Genomic DNA, 27,388 nt, shown 5'->3' on the forward strand with positions numbered 1-27,388 from the left:
TAAATTATCAATTAACCTATTTTTTTGGGTGAATCACTCTGACAATAAAATGTCAGATAGTCGTGAAACTGCTCATCACAAGTTATTTCTACCAACTACTTTTAACTCGTGTATTTTTGATATACAAAATCAAATCCCTTTTTCAAAATTGTATTCAACAGCAAAGTAGCACATACAACAGACCTTTTTCATGGAAGACATTTTGACTTGTCTCAGTAGGAAACGCACAGGTGTAGGGGAGAGCGGGGTCAGTTGGTACATTGTTGTATTCACACTAAAGCTGTCAAAATAATACATTCATTTCGATTGATTAATCACAGAAAAAAAATAATTCTGTGGTGCCCTTTGACCCGGTGCGTCATTGATGGGCACAGCGGCTTTGTCACATTATGGAGGTGGACAAGACGATGATGCTTGGCCTCGTGAATGGAACTTTTCCATTTTAAAAAATGCCCAGATGGATCGGAGCACTGTTCTATGCAAGCCTGAAATATCACTTCAAAGCATTTAACAGTGAAGACAGAGGTCCGAGCTAACGCAGCCTCTGATGCTAGCGCTAGCAGCCAGCCTCTTCAAATCACACTCGACCAGGTGTTCAAACTGAGTAACTCTACATGTGACTGGCAAACTAACTCCCTTGCAAAATGGATTGCAACGGACTGCAGACCAGTATCTCTGGAAAAGGACAGGGGGACAATTGTGTCCAAAATCCAGCAGCTTTACTACGACACATCTGCCAAAATTCATTTGAAATTAGATTTTTTTGAATACTTCCACAGTAAAATTGATGCACGAGATAAATTTAGGTTAATTAATCACAGAGCAGGATTCGGAAAGAATTATTCTCTATATTGAACATTGATTTACCTCTGACTCCACAATTTTATATTATTGGAGCACTCCCTAAGGGAAGATTGGAAAAAAGGAAGCTGTATCTATTACATGTCCTACTATTAGTAGCCAGGAAGATGATAACTCTATCATGGCTTAAACCACTTCCTCCTACTATACTTCAGTGGCATGAGAGGGTGAAGAAGGTATATATGTAATGGAGAAGATAACAGCACACCTTCATCTTAAGATGGACATTTTCAGAGATGGGCTCCCATAAGTGCATACTAAAATTTGCCAGTGTGAAACACTGTTAAACTGTGCTGTCTTAGGAGAACTGTCCGAGTGTATTTATGATTTGTGCAGAGGAATATCAGAAACAATCCAACAAGACTGAGTTGTTTGCCGAACTGTTACTGCTTCAACTGTTTAGTTTATACATTTCTTGTATAACTTCGGTTTTTTTGTATGTATGTAACAAAGAAGAATCAGATGTAGGCAAAATATGTGTGTAAGTACACACGAATGCCAATAAATTCTTGGTTCCAAAAAAAAAAAATTAATCACAGAGCATGTAATTAATTAGATTATTTTAATTGCTTGACAGCCCTAACTGACACTAGAATAACCTCTTTAGTGTCTGCTAAAAAATTCAGATTCTTCAGAGCCCAACCCAAATGTAAAAGGAACCATTTTGTTCAATGTGCAAGGAATGCATTATCCCATAACAGTTGGGAGAACAGGTAGGGTTGTTTGGGACACCTTGTTCTGGACTAAATAAAAAAAAAAGTTAATTAAACAAAAAAAACCTGCAGTCTTCAGTTTGTTATTTGTTAACACATTTCTTTTAGAAAAGGAAAACATTTGTAGAGTTATCACATTTTCATAAAGTATTGAGATATGGAATTCGTCTGTTATACAGGTTTCACTCCAGTGGCATCTACCGGCTCAGCCTACAGGTTAATATAGGCTCAGGGTGTCTACAGGTGTCTACAGTCACAAAATATCTTAAGTTTTCTTAATATAAGGCCTTAAAAAAGTCTTAAATCGTCTTAAATTCAAATTCAATGGGCCTTAAATATTTTCAGTCACATTACCGTGGAAATTTCTCCAGCCTGACAGACCCAACGACTTTTTACGATCATTGAACAGACGGAAGAACTGCAATAATAAATAGCATTTATAATAATAATAATCATAATTAACAGAGTTACAAAGGGCTTTATATGTCAATAATTAAAACAGAGTCATAAAAACAACAACTTTTAAAAGAAACTGATAAGAACACTTCAGTGTATAAAGACTGAGAAAATAAAAGACAGTTTAAATTAACTTAAGACTCAAGTAAAATCAGGAAAGGCTCTCTGATGAAAGTTTGCTTTAAGAAGTGACTTTAAAGAGATCACTGACTCGGCAGACCTGATTTTCTCAGGTACTCTGTTCCAGAGCCTCAGGGCTGTGACAGCAAACACTCTGTCCTCATGTCAGCCATGAGATGTTGTTTCCTTTTAACATTAAACTCACCCAATTGTTGTCATTTTTCCTAACTGCTCATTTTGAACTGACATTAGTTTGTTTACTTGGAAAGAGTACTTACACATATCACACACACACAGATATTTTCACGTAAGGTGGTATTACAAAGGTCTTAAAAGTCTTTAACTTGGTAATATCTGTAGACACCCTGAGGCTGTTGAGTTAGTTTCATTTTGGAAAAAAAAGTCAATAACTTTACATGAGTGTTAAAAAAAGTTATGGTTGAACTCACAGTCAAAATGTAGACTTACATGAAGTTAATGCAGTAAACATCAGATCAGTGACTTCACACTGGGTCTAATTCAATTAGGAAATGTCTTCGTCTTGTTCTGTCTACTTTTTGTTCATGTGTAACAAGGTAGGAACTATTAACAAAACTGTCCCAACTGCCCCAGGGTAATGTCCCTATTGTCCCTGGGTAACTGTCCCTACTGTCCCTACTGTCCCTACTGTCCCTGGGAAAGCAGACACACTGGACTCCTGTGCTGGCCACCAACAAATATTCAGACAGCTAACATGAGCACCAACTAATAGGCCAGGAAATTAGCTTCCAACAATATGTATTTTTATATGAATAAAAGAGTATAGTACACGATAAAATCCAACAAGCCAATAATATGACTTACATGCTGTAGATTTTAAAACTGTGAAAACAATGTGAGGAACAGTCAGAGGGTCTCCACAAAGTGACGAGGGTGTGGCTGAGTATGAACAAGGTGAATATCAGAAGCAAAGTTGCTTTCTGTCTTGATAAAAAAGCTCTGTCCGCACTGTCCCCCCATCCCCACAGACACTCTCTCCTACATAATCAAATTAATTTCCTTGCATGACGTCACAGTGTGTCCCTCCGTCACTCACTGGAACACTTAAATAGAACAAAGCCATTGTTAGTGTTATCAGTGACACCTGTGCTTTTCCTATGACAAGTCAAAACATCTGCTGTGAGAAAGGCCTGTAATGCCGTACAAAGGCAAAAGACTTTCACTTGATCTTGGTTAAAAATACCTGTTTGTCATTTTTGGAACATTACATACCAGTCCTGTCATATGGACAAATATTATGTGTGTGCCTTGTGTCATTTTTTGTTCTGGGTAGTGTTTCCCCCCCCCGACTACAAAAAGTTCTGGAGAAAACAAAATCCTGTAACTTAACTTCAGAAAATGTTTGATTTCGTTTTCACTGTGTCAGTTTTATTTATATGTGTAGCTGTGACACAGAGTGTCATTTGTTGTCTTATTTTAGCGGTGACATCACTGTCTCCTGTGGTGTTTAACAGAAAATCCAACAGCAAAGTTCTTGATGCAAAGTGCTGCACAAAGAAGACAAAGACTGACTGATTTTAAAGGTTGTTTAATTAATTAATGTTGTGTTTAGCCAAGCCTGAAGTTAGTCTTTTTGGAGTTGCAACTTACAGTTGTGAGGGTTTGGTTTTAATTCAGTACAAATATTAGTTCACCTAATTTCATCCCAATGATGTAAGTTGGCAATGTACCATCGAAAGACAATCAGCAGCCTGACAAATTTATTGATTTCTTCTTATTCATATTAGTTCTGAGGAGTAACCAGATGCTACTGAGGTCACAATTATTACCTATCTGTATATTGCTTATTGCTATCAACAACGAAGTGACAGATGAAATGCAAGTTAATGCATTTTGCCATGGCGTGACCTGTTATTTCACAGACACTGCATAGGCAGATTACCTTAAATTTCAAATAAGGGTCAAAGGCCAAGTCTGTGCTCTAGAGTTTTTGTAGATACATAACTTAACTTAAAAAACAAACAAAAAAACACAGAATTGCTGCATCTCCAATGCAACTTCAAAGTATTTTGTCTGATCCACACTGCTGAGGTAATGACTTTTTTGCTGGGTATACTAGAGAAGCTGAAGACTGAATATTTGGTATTTCCTGTTTGATAAATGACTCAAACATTAAATCTATTTTTATATTTAATGGGATGAAGTTTAATGACATTCTTTTAACTCGAGTCTCGCTTTGTTTTTTGATGTAATTTTGTGTAAACTTGTTATGCTTTCTCGATGAATCGAAAAATTATCTTTAGAAAAATGTTTTTGAACAAATGTTGAAAAAGAAAAGTGAAATAACTGTAATAATTAGTCATGTGACACATGTATATTTTGCGCACCTGAGTGCTCATGTGATTCTGTTGAGCAAACCTTTAGAAGTCACAGGCAGAACGCGTTGTTCGCTCTTAATAAAATCAGTAATTTCAGTGTGGAGTGGTTTTATGTTGATTTTATTTTCTGTCGACTGATCAATCATTTCAGCACTACTATGTATGTATGTAAAAGGCAGTGAGATTACTTGCGCATGTTTTAGTAGCAAAGATGCTAATTGTCAATGTACAATGACAAAATATTACCAGGTATGGAGAAAAGCTACATTACGCACCTTAACATTCAGCAGTTTTATTGCATAGAGTGTGAAAATGGAAAATCAGTTGCAGAAACATTTTTTTATCCAGTCGCTTTAATTACAGTGCTTTTTTCCTCACAAAACAAAAGCTTTACATAGAAAACAGACAAACCTAAGTAAGAGATTAACATGGTGTTCAAATATTTAGGCTTTTAGAAATCAAAAACAAATGTTTGATGCACGCTCAAGACATGTTCAGAGCAGTAAAGAAACACCCACAACTTTTAGAAAAGCAGCTCGAAAATAAAAAGGCAACATGTGTCTTGGATAAGAAGGCATGTGTATGGCTTCCTGTTTAACCCAAGCACAATGTGCTGCAAAGGAAGAGATACTGGCATTACGTTAATATGTAGCTGAAACTGATTTTGTATTGCCATGAGAACACCGTTTCCCAGATTTCATAATTGAATAAAAAGGCATGATTTGCCAGAGTCTTGAGTGACAATAGGGCCACTGTAGTGTCCAACTCCTTTTGTTACAATCACGTAACACAGTACACACAACGGGTTACATACAGGGCTGTTGAAGTAAGTACTCAGTAGGGAAATAGTTCCTGTGTGACCTAATGATGTAAACACCCAGTAACTATGCACGTCCTTAAAGACAAACAGACCACATCATGCAGTTTTGCTAACAAGGATATTGCAAAGGCAGCACATGATAAACCTGAGACTCAGAAATACAAAAACCCGATGCTGACTCAACAGACTGCCTTTCAAACAACCATGAAGCAGGTAGATGTGAGATCGTTGCAGCATTTCTCAATTCAAGCCTACTTACCATATAACAAAGGCTGGTAAGTGATCACAGACAGGAAACTTGGACAAAGTGATGTCAGTACAGAGTACAAATAGTCAATGCCAGTGTTCACTAAAATGGTAATTGGGGGGTGGTACATACAGTCACTGGTTACAGTAACCATAGTAGCTGCGAGTAGTGCATCGGTGTTTAATTCAGATTTTTGAAAATTAAAAGCCCCTCATGGATCCCTCCCTACAGTACATGTGACCAGATAATAACAAGTCATCACATTGCATTGAGGTCCTGGGCAAACATGCTGGTAAATTCTTATTCCTTGCCTCCCTTTTCTCATTCAATGCACACATGGCTGCCCAACAGCCAGAAAGAGAAATAACCAAGGTAGGATCTGAAAGAGTGCAATAAAGCTGCCCCATTACCAAATATATTTACAGTTACATAAAATAAAATAATAAAACCCGACAGCTTTACAAGAATAGATCACCCCCACCACTGGCCTGCATATTTGTAATAACAACAGTTGAGGTGAGGGCAGCTTCCAGTACTTTTTTTTGGAGGGGGTAACTCAGTTTTGAAACACCGTAAGAGTAGAGAGCAAAGTCAGAGATCGGGTGGAGTAGATTAGTTGTAGATAGCAGGTGATGATTAATGGTTCTTGAGCTGACTAGACAACCAATCCAGTCCTTCATAGAGGCCATCCCCTGTGGTGGCACAGGTCGCCTGGATGTACCAGTTTCTGTTACGTAGGCTGTGAAGGCCCAACTTGTCTGTGAGTTCGGCTGCATTCATAGCGTTCGGAAGGTCCTACAAACAAACAGCGAGAAAACATTAGGTGCCAACCCCGTGACTACAACAGGAAAACCTGTAGGAAACTTGATGTGTTAACCACCTGACTGTACCAAAGACTTTCACAAGTTTGACTTACTTGTTTGTTGGCAAACACTAATAGCACGGCATCACGCAGCTCGTCCTCTGCCAACATTCTTGCGAGCTCTTCACGGGCCTCCTGACATCGCTCTCTGTCGTTGCTGTCAACTACAAAGATGAGACCTGGAACAAGAGCAAATGGGGAACAATGATGATGAGAGTGTGAGTGATGTGACCTGTGTTCTGAAAATAAAAAACAGTGGAAATTGAGTGAATATATAACAAAAAAACTCTACAGAGTGACAGGTTAAAATCTATTATGCTCATTATGCTTGGACGTTCATATTAAAGATATGGAAAGCTTCAAACCGCTCTGAACACTCTATTTCAAACAATTTTTCCTGCTGTGGCTACAAGATGATGCCAGCTTGTGACAGATATCTTTATATGGTCATCTGCTCCATGCAAACTACTGCAAGTGATTACATAGCATATACTGCTACATGTAGCTACATGCTAATGTCAGGGAAACGTAATCTCGGATGCCAATTTGGTTAATTTCTCCCCCTTTTTCAGATCATACTCCAGCTGAACAGATTTTGGTTTAGAAGCTCTTATAAGGGGATTTTTCGTTGTAGAAAGCACAGCCATACTATGTTACAGTGTTTGGCTTGCTGCAATGCAGTGCAGAGACATAAAATACAAAAGACCCCAAAACGCTGACCAGTCAGAACAGACTGGGCTTTTTCAGGAGGGGAGCTTTAAGAGGCAGGTGCTAAAAAAGAGCAAGAGTGAAAACAAGTGTTGCAGCAAGGACAGTATGAGGAAAATAGAGTGTGTATTTTAGCATTAAATCATGTCAACGTGTTTAATAGAAACCCCGAAATACAAGTATGAAGCTGAAAATGAGCAAACTAGGTCCCCTTTAAAGCAATTAAATGTCAGGTACTCAAGTTGTGACATAACTAAACTTACCCTGTGTGTTCTGGAAGTAATGACGCCACAGCGGTCGAATTTTGTCTTGACCACCGACATCCCATACTGTGAAACTGATGTTCTTGTACTCTACTGTCTCAACATTAAAACCTAAAAAAAAAACCCCCAACAACACATAATTACATTAAAAACAATCTTTACGTTTTCATATAACAGTATTAAGGGCACACAACACGCTAACATCATTATCTCAAAAAGTTTGACTAACCTATTGTGGGAATGGTAGTCACAATCTCTCCAAGTTTCAGCTTGTACAAAATGGTGGTCTTTCCAGCAGCATCCAGGCCCACCATGAGGATCCTCATCTCCTTCTTCCCAAACATATTGAAGAGTGACTGAAACATATTCCCCATTGTGGCTGGTGACGGGAACCTACTTTGGCAAAACTAAAAAAATTAAAAAAATCTGAGGAGAAAGAACAAATCAATGGTTGAAATAACAAGTATGGAAAACAATAGCTAATAATCAAACATGATGTGGTATAGAGCTGAAATGATTTGACAATCAATCAATTTATAATTGGATCGAAAATTAATCAACAACCACTTTGATGGGTGATAAATTGGTTGAGTAATTTTAAAGGAAAATGCCTGACGTAACCTCCAGCTTCACAAATGTGTGGAGTGACTGCTTACATTTGTGTTGAGGCGTTTATCTGTATCACTTAGGTCGCATAAAACAAGCTATTTGAAGACACCCTTTTAGCTTGACTTTGTCTTTACATTTCATAGATGAAATTAACAACGATCAACAGATGTGTCGTAATTGATATATTCATGAAATACCTGGGTCCACAGACGTCAAGCGAGTAAATGCTCGGACACTTTGCTCTATTTCTACCGACAAGAATTACATTAAATCATGCTGGCTCCTCTATTTCACTTACAAACTAGGTTAAATGAAAATGAACCAGATGGGATCGAATAGGACATTTAACATCTGCCAATCCTATAAAGAAACACCGACACGTTCAGCCAATCTAAGACACCGGAAATGAGATGTCTCCTAGCTCAATCTGGCGTTGGTTTCTCATATATATTTTACATATTTATTTATTTATTTGTTTTTTTTTTACAAAATAACACGTCCCGGCTATCCGACATGGGAAATGTAACGGAAATTTGAGAAGGATCACGAAAATACATGTTTTTGACCAGATCAGGGTGAAACTAACGTCACGCAGGGCTGAGGTCATAAATGTGGTTAGCCGTTAGCCTTTAGCCATTAGCCGTCGTCCTGTGACGGTAAGTACATTTCTTCACAGGTTTGGCTGTAATGTTAGAACCATTTTCGCAATGAAAACCCAACGCGGCTCACTGGAGTGTTTTGACATTTAGCTTGGCAAGATGCGATGTTGAAAACTTGCCCAACTAACCTGAGTAAACAAACAACAACGTTAGCTTGCTAGCTTGCGATGCTAACTGTCGTCCGACCGGTTCGAATTTTCGACAATGTTTTAAGAAACCACCTCCCAACATATTAAGATTATTGTTTCACCTGTTCATACCAACGCAGTACAGATGACTATGCGGACATGAATTAGAAAATAGACAAATAACAGGCTGATTCAGATAAGTCGGCTAAGTCGGCTAAGTTAGCATAGTCGGTGAAGTTAGCTGTTAGCAGCCAGTCAGTTTTTCTCTCGGCCGGCCGGAATATCGCCACCGCGCTCACAAAGACAGTTTTGCTTGAAAACGTTTGACTTAATGTACGATTACATAGAGCGAAAACAACATTAAACTGGCTCATTAATGTCACTATATCACACTTACACGGTTGATATGCCTCCTTCCTTCTTCAAGGCGTTTCCGTCCTCAGGAAAATGGCGAGAATTTGACACGTCAGAGTTTCCGTTCCGGCTTAACTTCCGTTGTCGTCAGGATGAGAGGTGTCGCCTCTTGTGGCCGAGGGGAGAATTACACCCACAGCTGATACTGTTAAATAACAACGTTTAATAAGTCGGTTGATTGGCGTACTTGAACTCAACTATTCAGCATTTATAAACAGAATATTAACACAAACTAAGCTGTCTGAAACACACACACATAGTGTATTTACAGACCTACACAGGGGGCCAGTTTTTGTGTTTATTGACGTCGCTATTTGTCAACAATGAAAGTATAATTTCTCTGTATTAAGAGTTAATGCATGATTAATAAAACACTATAAATTATACTCAAATAAATACGTTATAAAGAAGTATTTATTGTTTATACACATGTACAAATCATTCACAGGTACATTTAAAACTGTATATTAATGTGTTCTGAGGTTTTGAAAGCATGGTGAGCTTGAAGGTTAATTCTTGACCTTGATAATAATGGTTTCATAAAAAAAAAAGATATATATGAGAAAATAAAACAAGTTGTAGATTTATCCCAGAGATTTCAGCTGCATGAAATGGCTCTCATGTTCACTCACTTGTCATAGAGAGAAAATAAGTATTAATAAAGAATAGATATTAAATTGAATAATAAATATACGTATTTAATGTATAAAATTAGAATTTTGTTGTATCTGATTTTAGATCACATTAAAGTAAAGTTGTTTTGCTTACTATTACTATATGTTGTGTTACAAGCTATCTTTCTTATGCTGCTTATCAATGTTAAATTGGGGGATTTAAGTAAGATGTTTCCCATAAAGGGTTAAGTATAATGTTATTGCATTTTTTATTTTTTTTTTGACAAACATTATATTGTATTGTGAACAATGTATTTGTATTTCCCAAAGAGCAACCTGGTGATGACCTGCAGTCTTTATTTATTTTCAATTAAGTTTTTTGTTCTCAAACTCAACTACTTCCACTGTCTTTTGCTCTACGAGCAGGTCATTAAGGAAAAGTCGAACCATGTTATTGTTGCGCCAGTTGAATTTTAACCAAGCAGGGTCAACTATGCCTGCTACCCCCAGCAGAGGGGGCAGCAGGAGGGTAGAAGGGCAGGAGCGAGCAGCAGGAGGGGAGAAGGGTCTATAGTTGGTGATGGACCACACAGTGAAGGCTCATAACGCTGTCTCACTCTGCAACCATAATTTGTGGTTTTGCCCTGCCAAATGCCTGAGAGATCGCTCTCAGCATATTTTTACAGCGACTGCTGTCTTCTTTGTGTGTGTGTGTGTGTGTGTGTGTATGTGTGTGTGGAAGGTGTTTCTGAAGTAGCAGTTGTTTGGATTCTTGTAGATTCTCATGGTTGACTTAGTGTCACAATAAGGCATATAGATGTTTCCTGAACAAAACCCTCCGTAACTATAAAACATTCTCTCTTTATCTTCCTTTCTGATATTGCAGATATTGTTTGAACCTGGAGAACTTACGCTGCAAATTGTTTATATTTTAGACAACATATAGCTATGTGCCTCTCTAAGGAAAGAAAATGTCATGAACCAAAGGTTTCATGAAGTGTCAGGTGAAAACACAAACTCTGACACATGCCAGTTTTTTTTGGTTTTTTTTTTGCCACTCAGAGTTTGACTTCAACATATTATGTGCTTTTCTTTGAGGAAATTCTGCAACCCATGGGTTCATCCAACCCTTTCAAAATCAACCCCAAAACACAGCGTAGTAGTAAATCTTAAGACGAGGCAGCTTCTCAGTTCTAGAAGAGGTTGCATAACAGTGGTATCTACATATATATTGTAGGTGGTGTCTCCATTTGTGTTTACAATGTCATATTTAGTGAAGTACAACACTGACAGGTTTGGAAGCTTTGCACTGCCCACAGTACTATAATATGATAATCTAAAACAACTACATTTTCTAAAATATTGATATCTAATGCAACGCCAAGATGCTCTTATCATCTCAAAAACATGGTGAGCAAAACCTGTTATTTACCTGTGAGCTATTTCCCTTTAAGGTTGTAACAGTAGCCAGTCAGCTGGACCAATATGAACCATCATTAAATAACAACAAAAATAAATAAAGATAAACAGCACTAAACAAGGCAGGCTTCAACTCTGCACTGTTCTGTAATACAATGCAAAACACAATACAGTCAACAAAATGGGCTTCAGAAGAAAAGAAAACAAATACTTTAAAAAGTAAATTGTAGCTATAGCTATGTACAGCTGGGAATAATGTCAAACCCCCCATTCACAGGTCCAGGTGTTGAGGTGTGACAACAGACATCAGGGCAAACACGTGCAATGAAACTGTCAGAATCATATTTTATATGTCTTGTTTTTTCTTGCTGCAGCCAAATCACATATGTGCACTCTGAGATAATCCCTTTGCTGAAATATCATACCTGCAAGCTGAAAACCACCAAAACATTTTGAATTCAAATGAGATATATGAAGCAGAAATAATGCTCAAAGATCATCTGGATAATCTCAGGGTTTAAGAATGCATTCAGTAGCAGCTGAGGATTTTAATGAAACATCTAAAAAGCAGACTTTATTGGGATGACATGATCATAATATGCATTCATAACATACCATGTGGTGAGCCGAAGGTACAGTAAAGATCCTTGGGGTAATGCTAAATCCACCTTCCCATTCTCCACAGGCAAACACAGCGGTAATATCCATTTGAAGGGCTCTCCTCCTTCCTCCTTTCTCCTTTTCGGCTTCATATCTCACTAGTTACTGACAGTTGTGATGTGTGGACAGAGGACTAGAAATAGGACAGTAGGGGGTGTATAAATCACCCCCTCAAAGCACACACACAAACACACAAACAAATTCTGATGCCTCGCTTGTGTAAATGCTTTAACTTTCTTCCACACATGCACACGTGCACTCTCTCTGTCTGTTTCAAATCCCTTCTTTATTTGTGTCCAATGTGTCCCCAGAACAGCTACCTGGCTACAAAGGGCTCAAGGGGCAACATTTACGCAGGGTATGAAAAATGAGATATGCTTTTGGTACATTTCTGGGCATTGTATTTGGACCACATTATCACCTGAGAGGCATTGTCCAAGCCGCTTAGTCAGTCAAGCCCAAGTCAAGGTGCATTTATGGCTGATGAGGCAGAGAGGGAGGCTTGTCTGCAGTTTGTGAATGGAAAAGGGCTGCCAAGGAGCCAAACAGGCTTTTCAGTAGGAAGTGGGTAAGAATCTCAGTAGGGGCCTTACTCCCCTCTGACACGAGGCCTTGCAAGGATAAAAACGCTCAGTAAGGGGCTTGGGAACGCTGATCTAGTGTGTGTGTGTGTGTGTGTGTGTGTGTGTGTATGTGTGACAGAGAAAATTTGTGTGTGAGACGTGTTATCTGCAGTTTTGTGAGCCTTCACATTCTTAAATATACATTTTTTTGAAGATCTTATTTTTCTATTTGGAGTTTGTGTGTGTGGTGTGGGGTTTCATTAATCATAATAATCATGATAATAGAAGCACATTATGAAATGGCCCACGGGCAACCAATAGACTGCTGTGTGAACCGTACAAAGGGGCTAGTTTGGGCTAAGCAGTGCTGGAACTCGGATGGACAGGCATGGGATGCCTCCCTCTGCGTCTCATGTACTGGATTATAGGTCGGGCAAAATCCCAAAGGAGGTGTGAAGCAGGAAACAAACCAAACATTATTACAACGACCAGCATCGTTGCCATGAGAGGATCCATGCTGGCTTCATCCATTGGCAACAAGCGCCACTGGGCACCCTACCCCACGCCTCTCACAGTAGGGGGCGCTACAGAGAGAGACAGGCTGGGGCAAAAGGATAAATGTGCACCAGTGTCGGCTGCCAATCACCTTTGTATGGTGATTGTCGGCAGCATGAAAAGGTCGTTAAGGGGATTTACATAACATTTTGCACTCCGCCCCGGGTACATGCGGAAATATTTGATTCCATATTGAGTCATTACCGCATGAAGATTGTTCTCATGTATTTTGACAGCACAGTTTTTGGAAACAAAGGCAGTGAGGTGATCTAGCTGAATAGCAATGAAGAGTATGAAATGCATATCAAAATATACAGTCAGGCAACAAACTCAAAAATTAAAGAACATTTGTAAGCCAAGCCATTGTGTCCCATTTTTGCATCAATCAAAAATTTCCCAGAACCTACTTGTGCAAATTTCTTCATCCTTGATGCCACAAAATGTATTCTTTAAACTTGTTTGGATTTTAATTTAGGACAATTGCGCTACTGTATCCTTGTGTTCAGTTACCCCATGACCCTTTCACTCTTCCAATGACAACTGGTCCAGAATATGAGGGAGCCTTTGGTGTTGATGGGAGATGTCCTGGGACACCCGTGACAGATGGCTGAGACAAGCTCTTCAAGGACGCACTTCCTCAGAAAGGACACGGGGGCCTCTGGCGTGGGACGAGGGTGTAATAAGAATGGGAATTGCTGGCTTGCAGGAAGTGGGCATACTGGCGAGGTGTTAGGGTACACGTAGAACGCGACGTCCATGCCAGGGAACTGGATTTCCTTGTAAAGGATGACTTGGCTGGACGTGAGGTGCATGGTCCATTTCTTCAAATTCTCAGCACCCTTCAAATGACCTACATTTAACAGGACACTTTGCCACCTTCTATGAACTCAAAGGACGTTTTGACTGGTGTAATATCTGAGGCTACGTCTGCTGCTCTCTCTTTGAAACTTGCTTCAAGCATCCACATGGGCTATGACGAGCCATTGCAAGATGAAACAACAGTGAGGATAAAGGTATTTCTTTGAAAGACTTTTTTGTTTCCCTCAGTGGGTTGGTTTGAAGTTGATTCATGTTTGCTATGTATACAGGTTTTTAAGGGTTGTCCCACCCCTGTTCCCTGTTTTAAATCCAGCTATATCCCATTGGAAGAGGCATCAAAGATTAAAGTGTGAACCTGTTGCACCTTGGGGTAGATAATTGGTTGGAATGCACAGCATGTCGAAGCAGGGCCTAGAGGACCAACCAGCACCAACCAAAACCTGTGGCATCGAAACCAACCAGGTAGGTGTCCAGATTTGGCATATCGGATTTTTCACCTGTCATGTTGATGCCAAATGATTTGTAACATGGTCTCATCTTATTTCTCCAACATTCCAGCATCTGTGCCATTGACAGTTTGACTATAAGTGGCCCTTGGGGCCCTTTAGAGAGGCCTCATGGTGACAGGTCTAACAAGCTCCCAAGGTGGTCCAGGTAAGGTGTTTTTTATTGCTACTGACAACTGATCTCTTTTGGTTATGTAAGCCCCTCACAGATAATCCTTACGTGATTGAATAATGAATTTCAAGGCATTTAGAACATTGCATACAAGTGTGTGCGCCACAGGCCAAAAAACATAATGATAATTTTGATAACTGATAATTCCACCTTAATCCCATGATGTTTGGTTTGCTCAAACATTATAATATAGATATTTATCATCTAAGCTGTGTTATCAACCTATCATTTTGCTGGTCATTGTTTTGATAGGGAGGGCTTCTTTGTGTGTGTGTATTTGGTGTGTGTGTTGCTAGACGGCGCACCTGTCTGCCTCGAGGCCGGGAAGGCTACAGCCTCTCATTTCTGGCTGGAGCTCGTGTGGTAATGCATTAGAGGGCTTGCCATTGTACTTTATTGAAGGCCTCTGACAAGCTATTTGACACCTTGACGGGGTCAGAGGTGTCAGCCTGCTCAGACTGACAGGGAGGTGGACACATGACGGCACAGGTGAATTAGGTTGCTGCCCAACTCAGCTGCAGGTTGTAGCCCTGGGGACTTATACTCCGCAAGTAAAGCCCAGATGTAGTCATGTTTGATACAAGAGAAATGTAGATCACTTTCTTGTATATAAACCATATAAACATAAAGGGACAGTTCATCCCTAAAAAAACAATATATTTTTCTCCCTTTACCTGTGACACTATTTATCAATCTAGGTTGTTTTGGCGTGAGTCGCCAAGTGTTGGAAACACAAAACAGCAATGTCTTTTTCCAGATATCATGGCCAGGTTGACAAGTTTAATATAGGAACTATTTACTTTCTACCGAACTACACCCACCAATCATATCACAGCACAGACGGAAGCATGCATCTACTATTAGCTCACTTACCACCTCTGACCTGGCTAGTGTTACAGCTCAGTTGAGGAGGACACCATTAACGCCACGAGGCTCTCGAGTAGATGCGCACCTCCGTTCATGCGGTGATATGGTTAGCGGATATTGTTCGGTAGGAAACAAAAGGTTCCTACATGAAACTACTCGCAACAAAGTCTGTGGATTATCTTGAGTAACCAGGTCATGATTTCTGGAAGGCGACATTGCTGTTGAGTTGGTGTCTATATGTACTTTTATCACCACTAGCTGAGTGCCATCTAGTTCCATTGTATTTGAGAGAGGGCAGACATCTCTATTGCTGATATCTCCAACACTTGGCAACTCATCAGAATAATCTAGACTGATAAACAGCACTACAGGTAAAGGGAAAAATATGTAATTTTGATTTTGTACCTCTAACTTACCTTTGCATTCTCTAGTTTTCCCACTTTCTGATATTGACCTCATCTTTGTGTGTGGCTTCTACTGAAGGCACAAAAAACCCTCTGTAGAGCTATAAGATTTAAGATCAATACCATTTTGGGCATGTCCACATCACATATGGAAACGTACATGCGGGAAAAAAACTGAAAATGGTTAAAATCCAAATGAAGGGATAATGAGCACATTATGTTTCATAATTTGAAAATATTGTGGGTACACTTACATGTAAAGATGTTCAGAGCTATGGGTCTGTAAGGACCACAAAATGGCAAACAATTTAGCTGAAACTGCACAGGATAGAAATAATGGCACAATGAATTCTAAAGTCTCAAATCCTTGTTAAGACCCTCCACCTTTCAAACTAAACTGGATCACACCAAGAATCTCCTATCCCTTTATCCTGTTTAGATCCTCTAATCCCTCAGCCATTTTCCATTCTTTCTCTTTTTCTCATTTCAAATGGCAACTGTTTGGTTGTCCGGCAGTGGAACGTTGAGAATTTGTCCTCTCAGTGAAAGGAAAGTAACTATATTGAAGAAAGGAAGAACAGCTTGACAGAGCCAAGAATGCTACGGATCTCTTTAAGTCCCATAATGAGATGTTTTCTCTGCTCGGAGCTTGTATTGACATGGAGACTAATGATTTCCACAAAGTAATAGATTGAGAGAGTAATGCGCAGGGTGGGAAAGACAACACGAAGTGATTTAAGTCGTAGAGTAGCCAAGATGCTCAGTGCCTCTCTTTGTATGGGATGTGAAGAGCCTTAATGACATCACTTCTCTGGAGCAGACACACGCAGAAGCAGTATTGTAGAGTTTGCATGTGCCTTCATATGGAGTGTGGGGCAAATGAACCATACATTTCAAAAACACGTTTGTCAAAAAAAAAACCTTAAACAGTGATATTCACTCACAGAGGTATGGATTTAGGGGGGACGCAGGGGACACATCCTCCTTACAATTTAGAACATGTGCATTTGTCCTCCCTTAAAAACATAAAAGTCGCAGAGGGCTTTTATTTTGACAAAATTAAAGACATTTACACTGCAATATGATGCAGACAAGGTACAACTTGGTGCATAAAATTCACCAAAAAGCAGGAAATAAAGTGTTTGATTCTCAAGATGTTCTGAGGGTGGACCCCCAAATCCACCGTTTCATATTTGTCTTGACAGATGTTGAAAGAAACCTTCACCCTTGTTCACTCAAGAATTACAAGACATTAAAAAAATGACAGGACTTGTATGAAACTTTCCTGCGATCCGAGACCTTCCAATTAGGTACTAATGTTATCTATATTAACCCTTCGCCCCTTCCCTGACTTGGCTTTATTGAGGGAAGGACAAGGGGGTTGGGGTTGCCTCAATAAAAACAGCACTAAAAAGCAATTACAGTGCTGTGAAGAATGGGACTTGTCAGTAATTTGCTGTCTAAAACCGAGGAGATTGCAGGTCTGGGGCCGATTGGAATTCTGAGCCTGGAGTGCAGTGTGGGAAAAGCAGTGGGAAGGCAAGCACCACCCTTTGTGAGGTAATTACTGGAACTACCAGAGGCCAGCGCCAGTCCCTGCTAATGATAACCCCGTTCCTCTCCCCTGCTAGTCACCTTGTAATTGATACACCCAATCTCACTCACTCAGGACATGTCCACAATGATGTGGATGAATTTGGACATGCATCTTATTCACCCTCCTTCATTCTGGCTTTCCATATGGGCTGATGTTTTTTGATCACCAAGATGGAACTTTAAAAAAAAGTGGATGCATTTGAGAATAAAAACAGTCTATGGATACATAGGTTGAGGAACCATTTATATCGACATACAGAGCAGGTCCTCTTTCATGGAATCTGTCCTGTTGTTTCTACAGTAGCCCAGAATGTTCATGCTTGGCACCAGGAAGAAGAGTCACATGGTTGCAATCTGCAACTTCACCACTAGATGCCACTAAATCCAGCACAATAGCCCTTTAAAACCAAATTCTGCCAAATTTACATGAGTTGTTGCTGGTTGAGCTACTGTATGGAAAGATGCATGGAAACCAAATAGGGATAGAAAAGGAAAATGGAGGGTGTTTGTGAGTATTTATTGTTTTTTTTTTTTGTGTTGATTAATTTACATACAAGTTCGATTAATTGCAGTGTTGGTTGTAAGGACAAAGCTGTTTCACAAGTTTTATTTTTTCACCACTGACAGCCATGACATGTCTTTTCTGCAACAAACTAATTTGAAAAGATACTGATACATTAATTGAGAGATGCCTGTTCCAATCCTGTTTTTAACAAAAGGTGAAATAATGATGCTTACATGATAACGGTAACAAAACGTTTTGATTTACTCTGGTTATTATGAATAATTAGAGAACATGTAACTGACTGACTGACTCAAAATGACAATCTGAAAATGGCATTTATGATGTCAGTGTCATACCTACTGTATATGCTGACTAATGTTCTCAGAGAAGACCAAGGACCTTTTTCTGTTTGGTCTTGTTAATAAAAGATTAGCACAGTTAACAAGTTGACAATCATACATAATAATTTTGGGGAATTTAATTTGACCTCATTCATACTACAACACTAAACCTGTATTTTTTAATTGTATCCACTCTAAAAGCTTTAATATACAGGTTGGTTTTTTTGTGCCAAACTTAGCAGGTGTATGCAGTTCTTTAACAGGGAGGAAACCAGCTGAAAATAGACGATAGACTTCTTGCCCGTTGCCAGTAGTCCAGAGCTGTGCAGGTGGCTATGCAGTAAACTAGTATGCCTTTCTGTATTTTTACTGGTGTGTCACTTTCAACGTCACAAACACACTGGAAAACAGTGTAAGTAAACAGTAGAAAGCAGCCTGGAGGCCAGTGGAAATTAGGGTGGTTGCTTCTTTTTAATATCTCTATTGTATTCAGTCCATCTTCTAAACTCGGTGCTGATTAATTTGGAACTATAACGAAGTCCTGCTTGGACAATGATGAACGGATTGTAGTGGCCTGTCATCGGATTGCTTCAGAAAAGGGGTGAAATTTAGTGTGTTTATCTGGGTGTCATACTTCCATCACTGTTGATTGGAGCTGATTATCTGGTGCAGATAAAAAATCTCCTGCACAGTTTTGACTGAGGTCCCGTTTATACGATAACGATTTCAACTGAAAACGGTAAACTTTAGTTGCGTTTTGGCCGATCGTTTACACGATAGCGGCGTTTTGGGTGCCTGAAAACGCAACGTTTTGAAAACGGGTTCCAGAGTGCAATTCTGGCAGCATCTCCGTTGTCATGTAAACTTGCAATATGCAGTTCCTCTGAAAACGGAGACTTCTTGCACATGCGCATTACGGTTCCAGTCACTAGGCATGCCGACCGTCAAAACAACAACGCTGAGCTGTTTGTGCTGCTCACCTTGTTGATTTGAAGTGAAGTGCAGATCTGTTACTGTAGCAACTCCACCTCGTCGTCCATCCAGACAAAGTTATCTGTGCATGCTTTCGCCATTGTGTCTTCTTTGTTTTGGTTTGTAATCACTGCATTGTAGAGGAAGGCGCTTCAACGCAGGCGCATGGCGTCACACCGTGGTGTTGCTTTGCAAATTTACACTGCCACCCATTGGCCTGGCGTGCATACTACAGCATTTCCAGTAGATTTTGTGGCTCCATGTGAACGGAGATCGTTTCAATAACGCCGTCATATAAACGCAGAAGTTTTTTAAAACGCAATGGACAGACTTTTCCGTTTTTAGAGAAACCGTTGTCGTCTAAACAGGGCCTGAACTTTCAATCTGGTTAAGCAAAATCTGTAATAATACATGATATAATTCCCAATAACAACAAACAACATATGGTTTACTTTGCTACAAGTGAGTAAACAATCTCATATTATAGGCTTGTGATAAATATGAAGTCCCCACCACAAAGATGAGAGATAATGCAAATTAATGTAACTGAAACTGTTTCTGGAGATGCATACATGCTCATCCTACCTGCTGACCCGCTTTGAGCTACAGAGAGGTGAAAAGGTGACTAATGAGTGATCATGTCTGCCTCCTCCTCCCCACTACAGCCTCAGCCCGCATTGATCTGGAGGACGACCCCTTGTCAACCTCCAGGCTCGGCACCCCACCACCACCACCACCACCACCACCACTACCAGACCACATCTTACAGCAGCATACCTGAACACAGAGGGCTCCCCTTAAAAACTCTTCCTCAGACTGAAGAGCCAGAGCAGTCAGTGTGGTAATCAAATACATGTCCGTGCAGACACACCTGTAGACTGTGTAGTGCATTAGTTTGTCAGCCCCCCTCTCCCCCTTGTTATCTCCCCCAGTTTGACTAATGTTCTCTTGTAAGTACAGAGGTGGCAAAATTCCTTTGTTGGCTTCAACAATACAAACAGGCACTTCAAAAGGGGATAAGGCTGCTTTACAGGTGCCACAGCTCTTCTGATGATGGCTGCCCTCTTTAGAAATCTTGCAGATAACCCATCATCCTCATTCAAGGCAGGCGACATACTTCACACGTTCCCCTCCCTGGCTGTAAAAGAGAAAATGTAATGCCATGATTGCTACAGATGTGGAGATGTTTCAACACAGCCATTAGAGAAAGGTTTGTTGTGTATCAGTGCACAAGATTATCTGTAGAAGATTATTTTGTCCGTCTACTGTTATCCAAAAGTGGCAAAAAAAGTGATTAGTGTTGTGTGATAAACAACACATTGGAGGATCCAAAGTTAGAATTTAGTGGCTGAAGTGTCGGATAAAGGTGTGAGCGCTGTCAGGATCTATTTATTTAGAAAACAGAAGTGAGAAATATCACCTACAGGCCATATAAAAACAGGACTAATAAGGCAAAATAAAACAATTTTGAGGAGGATTACTTTGCATTATCTTAATTTGGGAGTCATATACAGTTATCACATGCGTGGCAGTATACCAAGACTGTTTTTCATGCAATATTCAAAGGGAAAATTTAATTTTGCTTTTAATAATTTTCCGTTCTGTAAGGTCTGATGTGTTAAATGTCTTAAAGACATGAACCGAGTCCAAGGCAGTGATCTAATTTCAGACAGAAGAACACATAGACATCAAAAGACTGGCTTCAAAGTCAGTTACATAATGAAATGCCCACACACTGCAGTTCTCCTCTGTAGTTCAGTTCAGCCCGTCACCTTTGGTGTGTATGACCTATAAACAACAAGAGCTTTGAGAATCACATTCTTTAAAGCTGTGCTCAAAACATGTTTCATGTCGAAGTGTTGAGCACTAGAGCAACTCTCTGATATTTCATCTTTTGGTAAAACTCTGCTTTTCAAATTATAAAACCTCAAACTGAACATGTTAGATATCCCAGCCTGCATGTTTGTTATCAGTGATTTTTATGTTCATAACATCAAAAGGCCTCAGGAAGACTGAAACAGAATGCTGGCCGTAACCAAAGTGTGACTTCTGTGGGCGTATTTGCATCGTGTCATTTGAGTGTGGGCCTTTGCACCACTCCACTGTATATACGTCGCTCCGGTCTGCCCCACAACAACACAGCTTTATTGAAATGCATGCAGTGGTCTCTTGTGAATGTCAGGGTGAAACTCAGGACATAAAATAAAGAGAGGACACTGATTGCAATTAGGTCTATTGTCCCCCATTTATATGGTTATTGGGTGGTGCCTCTTGCAGTCTGGTCGCGTCGAAGTTCTCACAGTCAGGATGCCATCTCTCCCACTGGAGCCACTGGAGCCTCCTCTGGCAACTATCTGCTAACAATGTTCATCTCACTTGGGTGACAATGCTGCTAAGTGGGTCTGGTCTGAAGGGAAGGGCCCATTTCCTTCAGCCGAAAGACAGCGTCGCTGCAGGGCCGGAGTTTCTGTCCATCCTGTGATCTGTTTCATGTTTTGTACTTGTTCTCTCCCATTCAGATGGTGTGAAAAGTGTCAAAGGTCGACGTGTGGAATGAGCTGCTGACAGCCTCCCAGTCACTAAACCAAACCTGAACCTGGCTGGCTCCCAGGAGCTCATACACAACAGTCTTCAACAAGGCTTTATTCATTTCCCATCATGAGGCAGGATTTAAATGCCATAGCATTTTTATGAATGTCTGGGAAAATAAGTATACCGAAGTAATGAGTTTCAGTCGTAGGACAAACTGTGAAAGACGGCTTAAAATATAGTTTGATGTGGGGGTGGACGGACTAATGAATCCGCATGAATGAGAACGGAAGGGTATCACTTTTTGTGGTGCTTCCACTCTGGAGGGGGTGTGTATCAATCTTTCTGTGAGATAATGGGGTTAGATAGCAGTGAGACCTGGCCTCTGGTGGTGACATTGTTGCAGGGCTCAAAGACTATCAGGGGTCCAGCGGCTGAGCCTGAGCACTGGTGGGCTCTATTCACATCCAGCCCCTAATCTATCTTGAGATCAGGTCTTTCTCTTCAACAAAGCTCCATCTTTTTTCTTAACTCTCATCACATAGATTTTTTTTCTTGTATTATTGTTTCTCCAAAAAGCACAGCTGGCTTCTGCAGTCTCTCAAAGGAATCAAATTATTAGTCCAGCTTTATTTTCTTCTTCTTTCGCCCTACGATGAATCCATAGCCCGTGTTTGGGCATTGTGGCCTAAATCTATTAGTCTTCCTGACTGACAGCTAGTCCATATTCTAAGTATGTGACTGTGATTAGGTTTTTCATTCATTCGGGTGTCAGTATTATCTGTGGAAGGTTGCAATAGCGTCTTCTTAATGAGGCACCGTCTGTAGACAGGCAGTCCAGCAGCTAATTCGGTGGCGTAGGTGTTCAACATGGTAACTACATGGCTTTGTCTTATGTGCCAGCCTCAATCTTAACCACATAACTGTCACTGAAAGGGTTCAGAGTTTGTTGACCTGTCAGTACAGAGGTCTAAATGCTCCACTTAATTGCAACACAGATATTTTGTCGTGATTAGTTAGGTTTGAGTCGACTGAACCTGAATTAACCACTACATGCCCCTTAATTCACCATCGTTTGGATCAGTAAAATCTAACATGAGAAAGTATTCTCTTCTCTAAATGAAAGTTGCAGTAAAAGCAATTTTTTTTTAGTATTTTACACCTGAAATCTGCAACAAATTAGGAAAAATGTTTGCCGCTCAAAAGTTTACAGCACATCAGTTATTCTACAGAGCCTCTGTCACGCATAATTCCCTGGTAAATTTCCGGGATAACCACTCAAGAGCTTCATTATTCAAACACGCACTACATTCAGGAACATTTCCGTCTTGTGTGTTTTCACACATTCCAGAGCAATGCCAGAACAGAAGGAGCAAGGGACAGCCCAGCAGATGGCGGTAATGCAACTGAACCGCCATAAAGCTCAAAAGGAAGAGGAAGAGGAAGATGGGGCAAGACTAAATGTAAGTCTACGTGGTTGAAGACGGCTCTTGTTATTTTCAGGAACAAGGTGGGCAAGGAGCTGGTTTGGTTTGGTGCCAGTGTTCATGGATTTAATTAATATCTTGCGTGGTAGTTAACAAACCAGTCGCTGATTCAAATACATTATCAGCGGATGCTTGTGGTGGAATCGCTCACTCCATATGAAAGTGGCTTTCGTCAGATGGGCATTACCTTGTATGTGCTTGTCCCTGTACTGTCACTGCTTTCAGTCACATCACAGCCATACAGGCATTTTCCCCAAAATGTTACCACGTCTTGATGTAGGACACTGGTGGTACAGATTTCCCTGATTATCGACCCCTGCTCCCATTCGCATGTAACACCATGCACAGACTGCATGTGTGAAAGGGGCTCAGCACTACTGCCATTATTACTGATTAATCAGGGAGCTCCTGGACAATCATCTTTGAGTCTCTCACCACAGCCTCCTACCATTACATGGATGGTAAATGGTAAAAGGACTTCACTTGTGTAGCGCCTGTCTAGTCATCTGACCTTTTTACACTACCAGTCACATTAACACACACTCACACACTGATGGAACAGCCATCAGGAGCTCATCGGTGTTCAATATCTTGCTCAAGGACAGTTTGACATGCAGACAGGAGGAGCCGGGGATCAAACTGCTCATCTTCCAAGTAGTGGACACCCCGCTCTACCCCTGAGTCACAGCCGCCCCTTTACAACCTTTCAAAGCTGCAAAGCTTCATAATTATATTCCAACACATAATATCCTCAGCAAATAGCAAACAATGTATCGCTACGCATATTTGTGTCCTCTTTGGGAAAGCATAGGTTAGTGTGAATCATGGCCTTCTTTTTAAATTACAGGGAAATTATTTTTCTTAAAATGATTTTCTTTTTCCATTTTTTTATTTTTATTTTTACTTCAGGGCTTTATGTCTTTATTTTCTTTTAAAAGAACTTATTTTCATTGTCCAAACCAACAAGTGGATGAATTGTGTTTCCGACTTATTTCACATCGTGCTATTATCCTTAGATTCAGGTGTTGCATTCACAAACACATGTTAGACTTATGATATTGGTAGTGGTGAAAGGTAAATAAGTACATTTACTCAAGTACTGTACTTAAGTGAAGTACAGGTACCTTAAAACTCCACCTGAGTATTTCCATTTTTAAACTATACTTCATACTTCTATCCCACTACATTTTTAGAGGGAAATATTAAATTCATTTGACACTTAGTTACTTTTTACATGAAAGAACACGTGACGCCAATATGATATGATGCAGTACTAGAAAAGTGGTATGCAATAGTATATAAAGAGTCTAAAATTGGCTCCACATTGACAAACTACAGTATCAAAATGCTCTTACATATATGTGTTGGTGATAAAAAGAAGTACTTCCTCCCCTGCTGTATATTTGCACCTTTGTCCAAGAGGTTTCCTACACATGAGCCCCCAGAGGTCGGAGGTCAGTGGTTACTGGTCCATCTTTGAGCTTATGTCTCGGCACTCCTCATGTTTCGAAACAAAAAAAAAAGACAAAATAATTGATCACATATAAATTCCACTCACAGATAACATCAACAACAGTTTGGTTGTTTATGTTGCTTTATTTTGGTGTTACAGAGTTAACTTTAGAAATCTACTACAGGCAGTAAGACAAACGATACCTGTGTGCAGTCAGTGAAAAAACAGAGATGAGGTAAAAAGGCTACAGCGTTACAAGTCACAACACTGTTTCAAAAAAACATATTTCTGCAAATATATACTTTTACTTACTAATATGTACATAGCATGAAATAAATAATTATAAAAAAACATCCAATTTTAGAAATCCATAAAAACGCAAAAAAACTACTTTGTACAAAACTTTGGATTTAAAGACTTGACAAAAAAATTAGAACATAAGCAAATTGTCCACACAAGCAATCAATCACATATAAAGTGTACAGTAACAGATGCAAGATAACAGATCTTGTACTGGTAATGGTTGCTGTATAGTGTGTTAAAGATGACTTATAGTGTGAAACTGGTTGTGGCTGCTCCTTAATATTTTCAGTCAGGATGGGGGCTGTTTTGATTAAAGGTCCAGTCTGTAGGATTTAGGGGGGATTTAACTGTGGTTTTATTAGTATATAATCACCTGAAAATCAGAATCACTGTGTTTTCATTGGCCTAGGATGAGCCGTTTATGTGTACGTACAGAGTGAGTCCTCTTCCACTGAGTCTGACATGTTTCTACAGTAGCCCAGAACAGACAAATTAAACACTGGCTGCCGACAGGGACATTTGTGTTTTCGCATGAGCCATTGTAGTTCTCCTACATGCAAGTTTTAGTTCTGCAGCCTCACCATGAGATGCCACTAAATCCTACACACTGGACCTTTAAAATCTGAGAACTACACATGCCTGAGACGTAGCATTACAATGGCTGTAAACAATAATTCATCAGTGACTTTACGCACCTCTTTACAGCTGAAGCTATCAGTGAAATGGCACATGCACATTTTCACATTATGTTACTTGTCTCAGCTTTCAGTAGTTTTTCACTTTCCAAATAAATAAATACTGTGTTGTATTTCTTCTCAAATTAAGGGAGAACAACATGAATCATTTTTGCCCTGATGTTTAGCATGACTACAAAACCATAGGCAACTAAAATAAAATAAACTCTATTGTGGTCTATTTAGTTAAAATGGAAATTACTGTATGCAAGAATTAGTCAAAACTTCACATTTTTTTTTCCAAACTACATATCGTAGATTTCTTTCACAGAAAGAATCAAATACATGCAAAGATATAAACAAAGACACACTGTATGTAAGGACCTAAACACATGCGCACACACCACGCACACATACACATATACATAAACACACACGCACAAATATTATCTTTACGTAGCAGCATTAAAATAAGGGAAGTATTGATAGTTTCAGTGATGCTGCTTGTTGTTTAGTTTGGGGAACAAGAAGCCACAGCTGAGAATCATCTCATGCACAGGTTTTGGTCATCATTTTACCACAATTGCAAATTATACTGCATTATACAGAGCTTATATCATACAGCTTGTTTTGCGGTGTGTTTACCATTTGTGTTTTATTTTACCAGGGAGAACAGAATTTACCTCTATTTCGTGAAATATTAAAATAAAAGAATATATGTGTGTAAATGAAACAAAAATATAGTGGGAATATCCCTTTTTTTCTTATAAATAACAGTTTCCCCACACCCAGTCACATGAGACATTGCTAATACTGATAAAAACAAGGAGAACATGCTTCATATTTCTTGACGGGACACACAAGTGCTGACCTTTCAGATACTTTTACAGCTTTCTGACCACCACAAACTGACCGGGGGGGTTTCCTTTTCTTATCTTTGGTCAAAACTATCGATGTTGTTCAAAGCATTGTTACTCTTAAGAAAAAGCTTCCAGTGTTTTCAGGTGTTTCCAACACATTCTCACTCCCAACTCATCAAATACTGACGCTTGGTCAGTGGCCCTGAATGCTCTAGGTGCCCCTCCAGCATTGATATTTGACAGTCATGGATGGCCCATTCAAGTGACGCTTTCGTTCTCACAGAAAATGTATATTTAACATCTATTTAATGCATGCAGCCTCTTTTCAAAATAAATTTATAATGTAGATTAAAACTTTTTTAAATTTACCTCCATAGGTTTGGGCAACAAAACCATGTGGTTAGTTCAGAAAAAACCTATCATGGTTTGGCATAAAATAAATTGAGCATAGCGTTAGTTCAGGCAGGACATGATGTCACGCTCAGCTCACATCCCAGCTACATCAGCTGATCTCAAACATCCCAGTCAACTAATGGAGCACCTGACTGATGGAAGGGAGTCAGCTGATAGATCACATGATTCCTTTCTATGCAACCAATTGGCGAATCTCATTCAGGACGCCCTATATAAACTGCTCTGACCTGCCTACTGTTGCTGCTTCCTCTGCAAGCCACTTTGCAACCTGCCTCCACCCCAGCTCCTCCTTTTCATGTTGTATCTGACTTATCAGTGTCATTTCTGTCATTGATGCTGCTCTGTTCTGTTCCTGGGGGGGTCTTTGCTGCTGCTTTGCTCTCTCTGCCTTAGGCTTTCCATGTAGGCGCATGGAAGGGCAGGGGGGTTCGCTCTCTCTGCCTTAGGGAGCGATCACA

General features: G+C 39.8%; 1 protein-coding gene across 2 annotated transcripts; it reads right to left on the reverse strand.

The window, feature by feature from the left end:
- Positions 1–4,783: 4,783 nt before the first annotated feature.
- arf1 (ADP-ribosylation factor 1) lies at positions 4,784–9,278 on the reverse strand. Of its 2 annotated transcripts, none has more exons than XM_049597651.1 (5): positions 9,201–9,278; positions 7,637–7,833; positions 7,408–7,518; positions 6,491–6,615; positions 4,784–6,369 (listed from the first exon to the last, which is right to left on the reverse strand). In XM_049597651.1, exons 2-5 carry the CDS (start codon positions 7,779–7,781, stop codon positions 6,211–6,213), a joined length of 540 nt encoding a protein of 179 aa, XP_049453608.1. In that variant the 5' UTR covers positions 7,782–7,833; positions 9,201–9,278; the 3' UTR covers positions 4,784–6,210. The 2 variants fall into 2 exon arrangements, with proteins under 2 accessions (XP_049453608.1, XP_049453609.1); XM_049597652.1 differs by having other exon boundaries at positions 7,637–7,814; positions 9,201–9,265.
- Between the last annotated feature and the right edge of the window lie 18,110 nt (positions 9,279–27,388).

This window comes from Epinephelus fuscoguttatus, linkage group LG15, assembly GCF_011397635.1.
Source record: "Epinephelus fuscoguttatus linkage group LG15, E.fuscoguttatus.final_Chr_v1".
NCBI lineage: Eukaryota > Metazoa > Chordata > Actinopteri > Perciformes > Serranidae > Epinephelus > Epinephelus fuscoguttatus.

What these genes read in the sequence shown, in the direction of transcription:
- arf1 (XM_049597651.1), bottom strand. Translation starts at nt 7,781, where the DNA reads ATGGGGAATATGTTTCAGTCACTCTTCAATATGTTTGGGAAGAAGGAG. An exon ending in TTACTTCCAGAACACACAGG is followed by an intron (nt 6,616 to 7,407) that starts GTAAGTTTAGTT and finishes CTCTTGTTCCAG; the next exon opens with GTCTCATCTTTGTAGTTGAC. An exon ending in TAGTGTTTGCCAACAAACAA is followed by an intron (nt 6,370 to 6,490) that starts GTAAGTCAAACT and finishes GTTTGTTTGTAG; the next exon opens with GACCTTCCGAACGCTATGAA.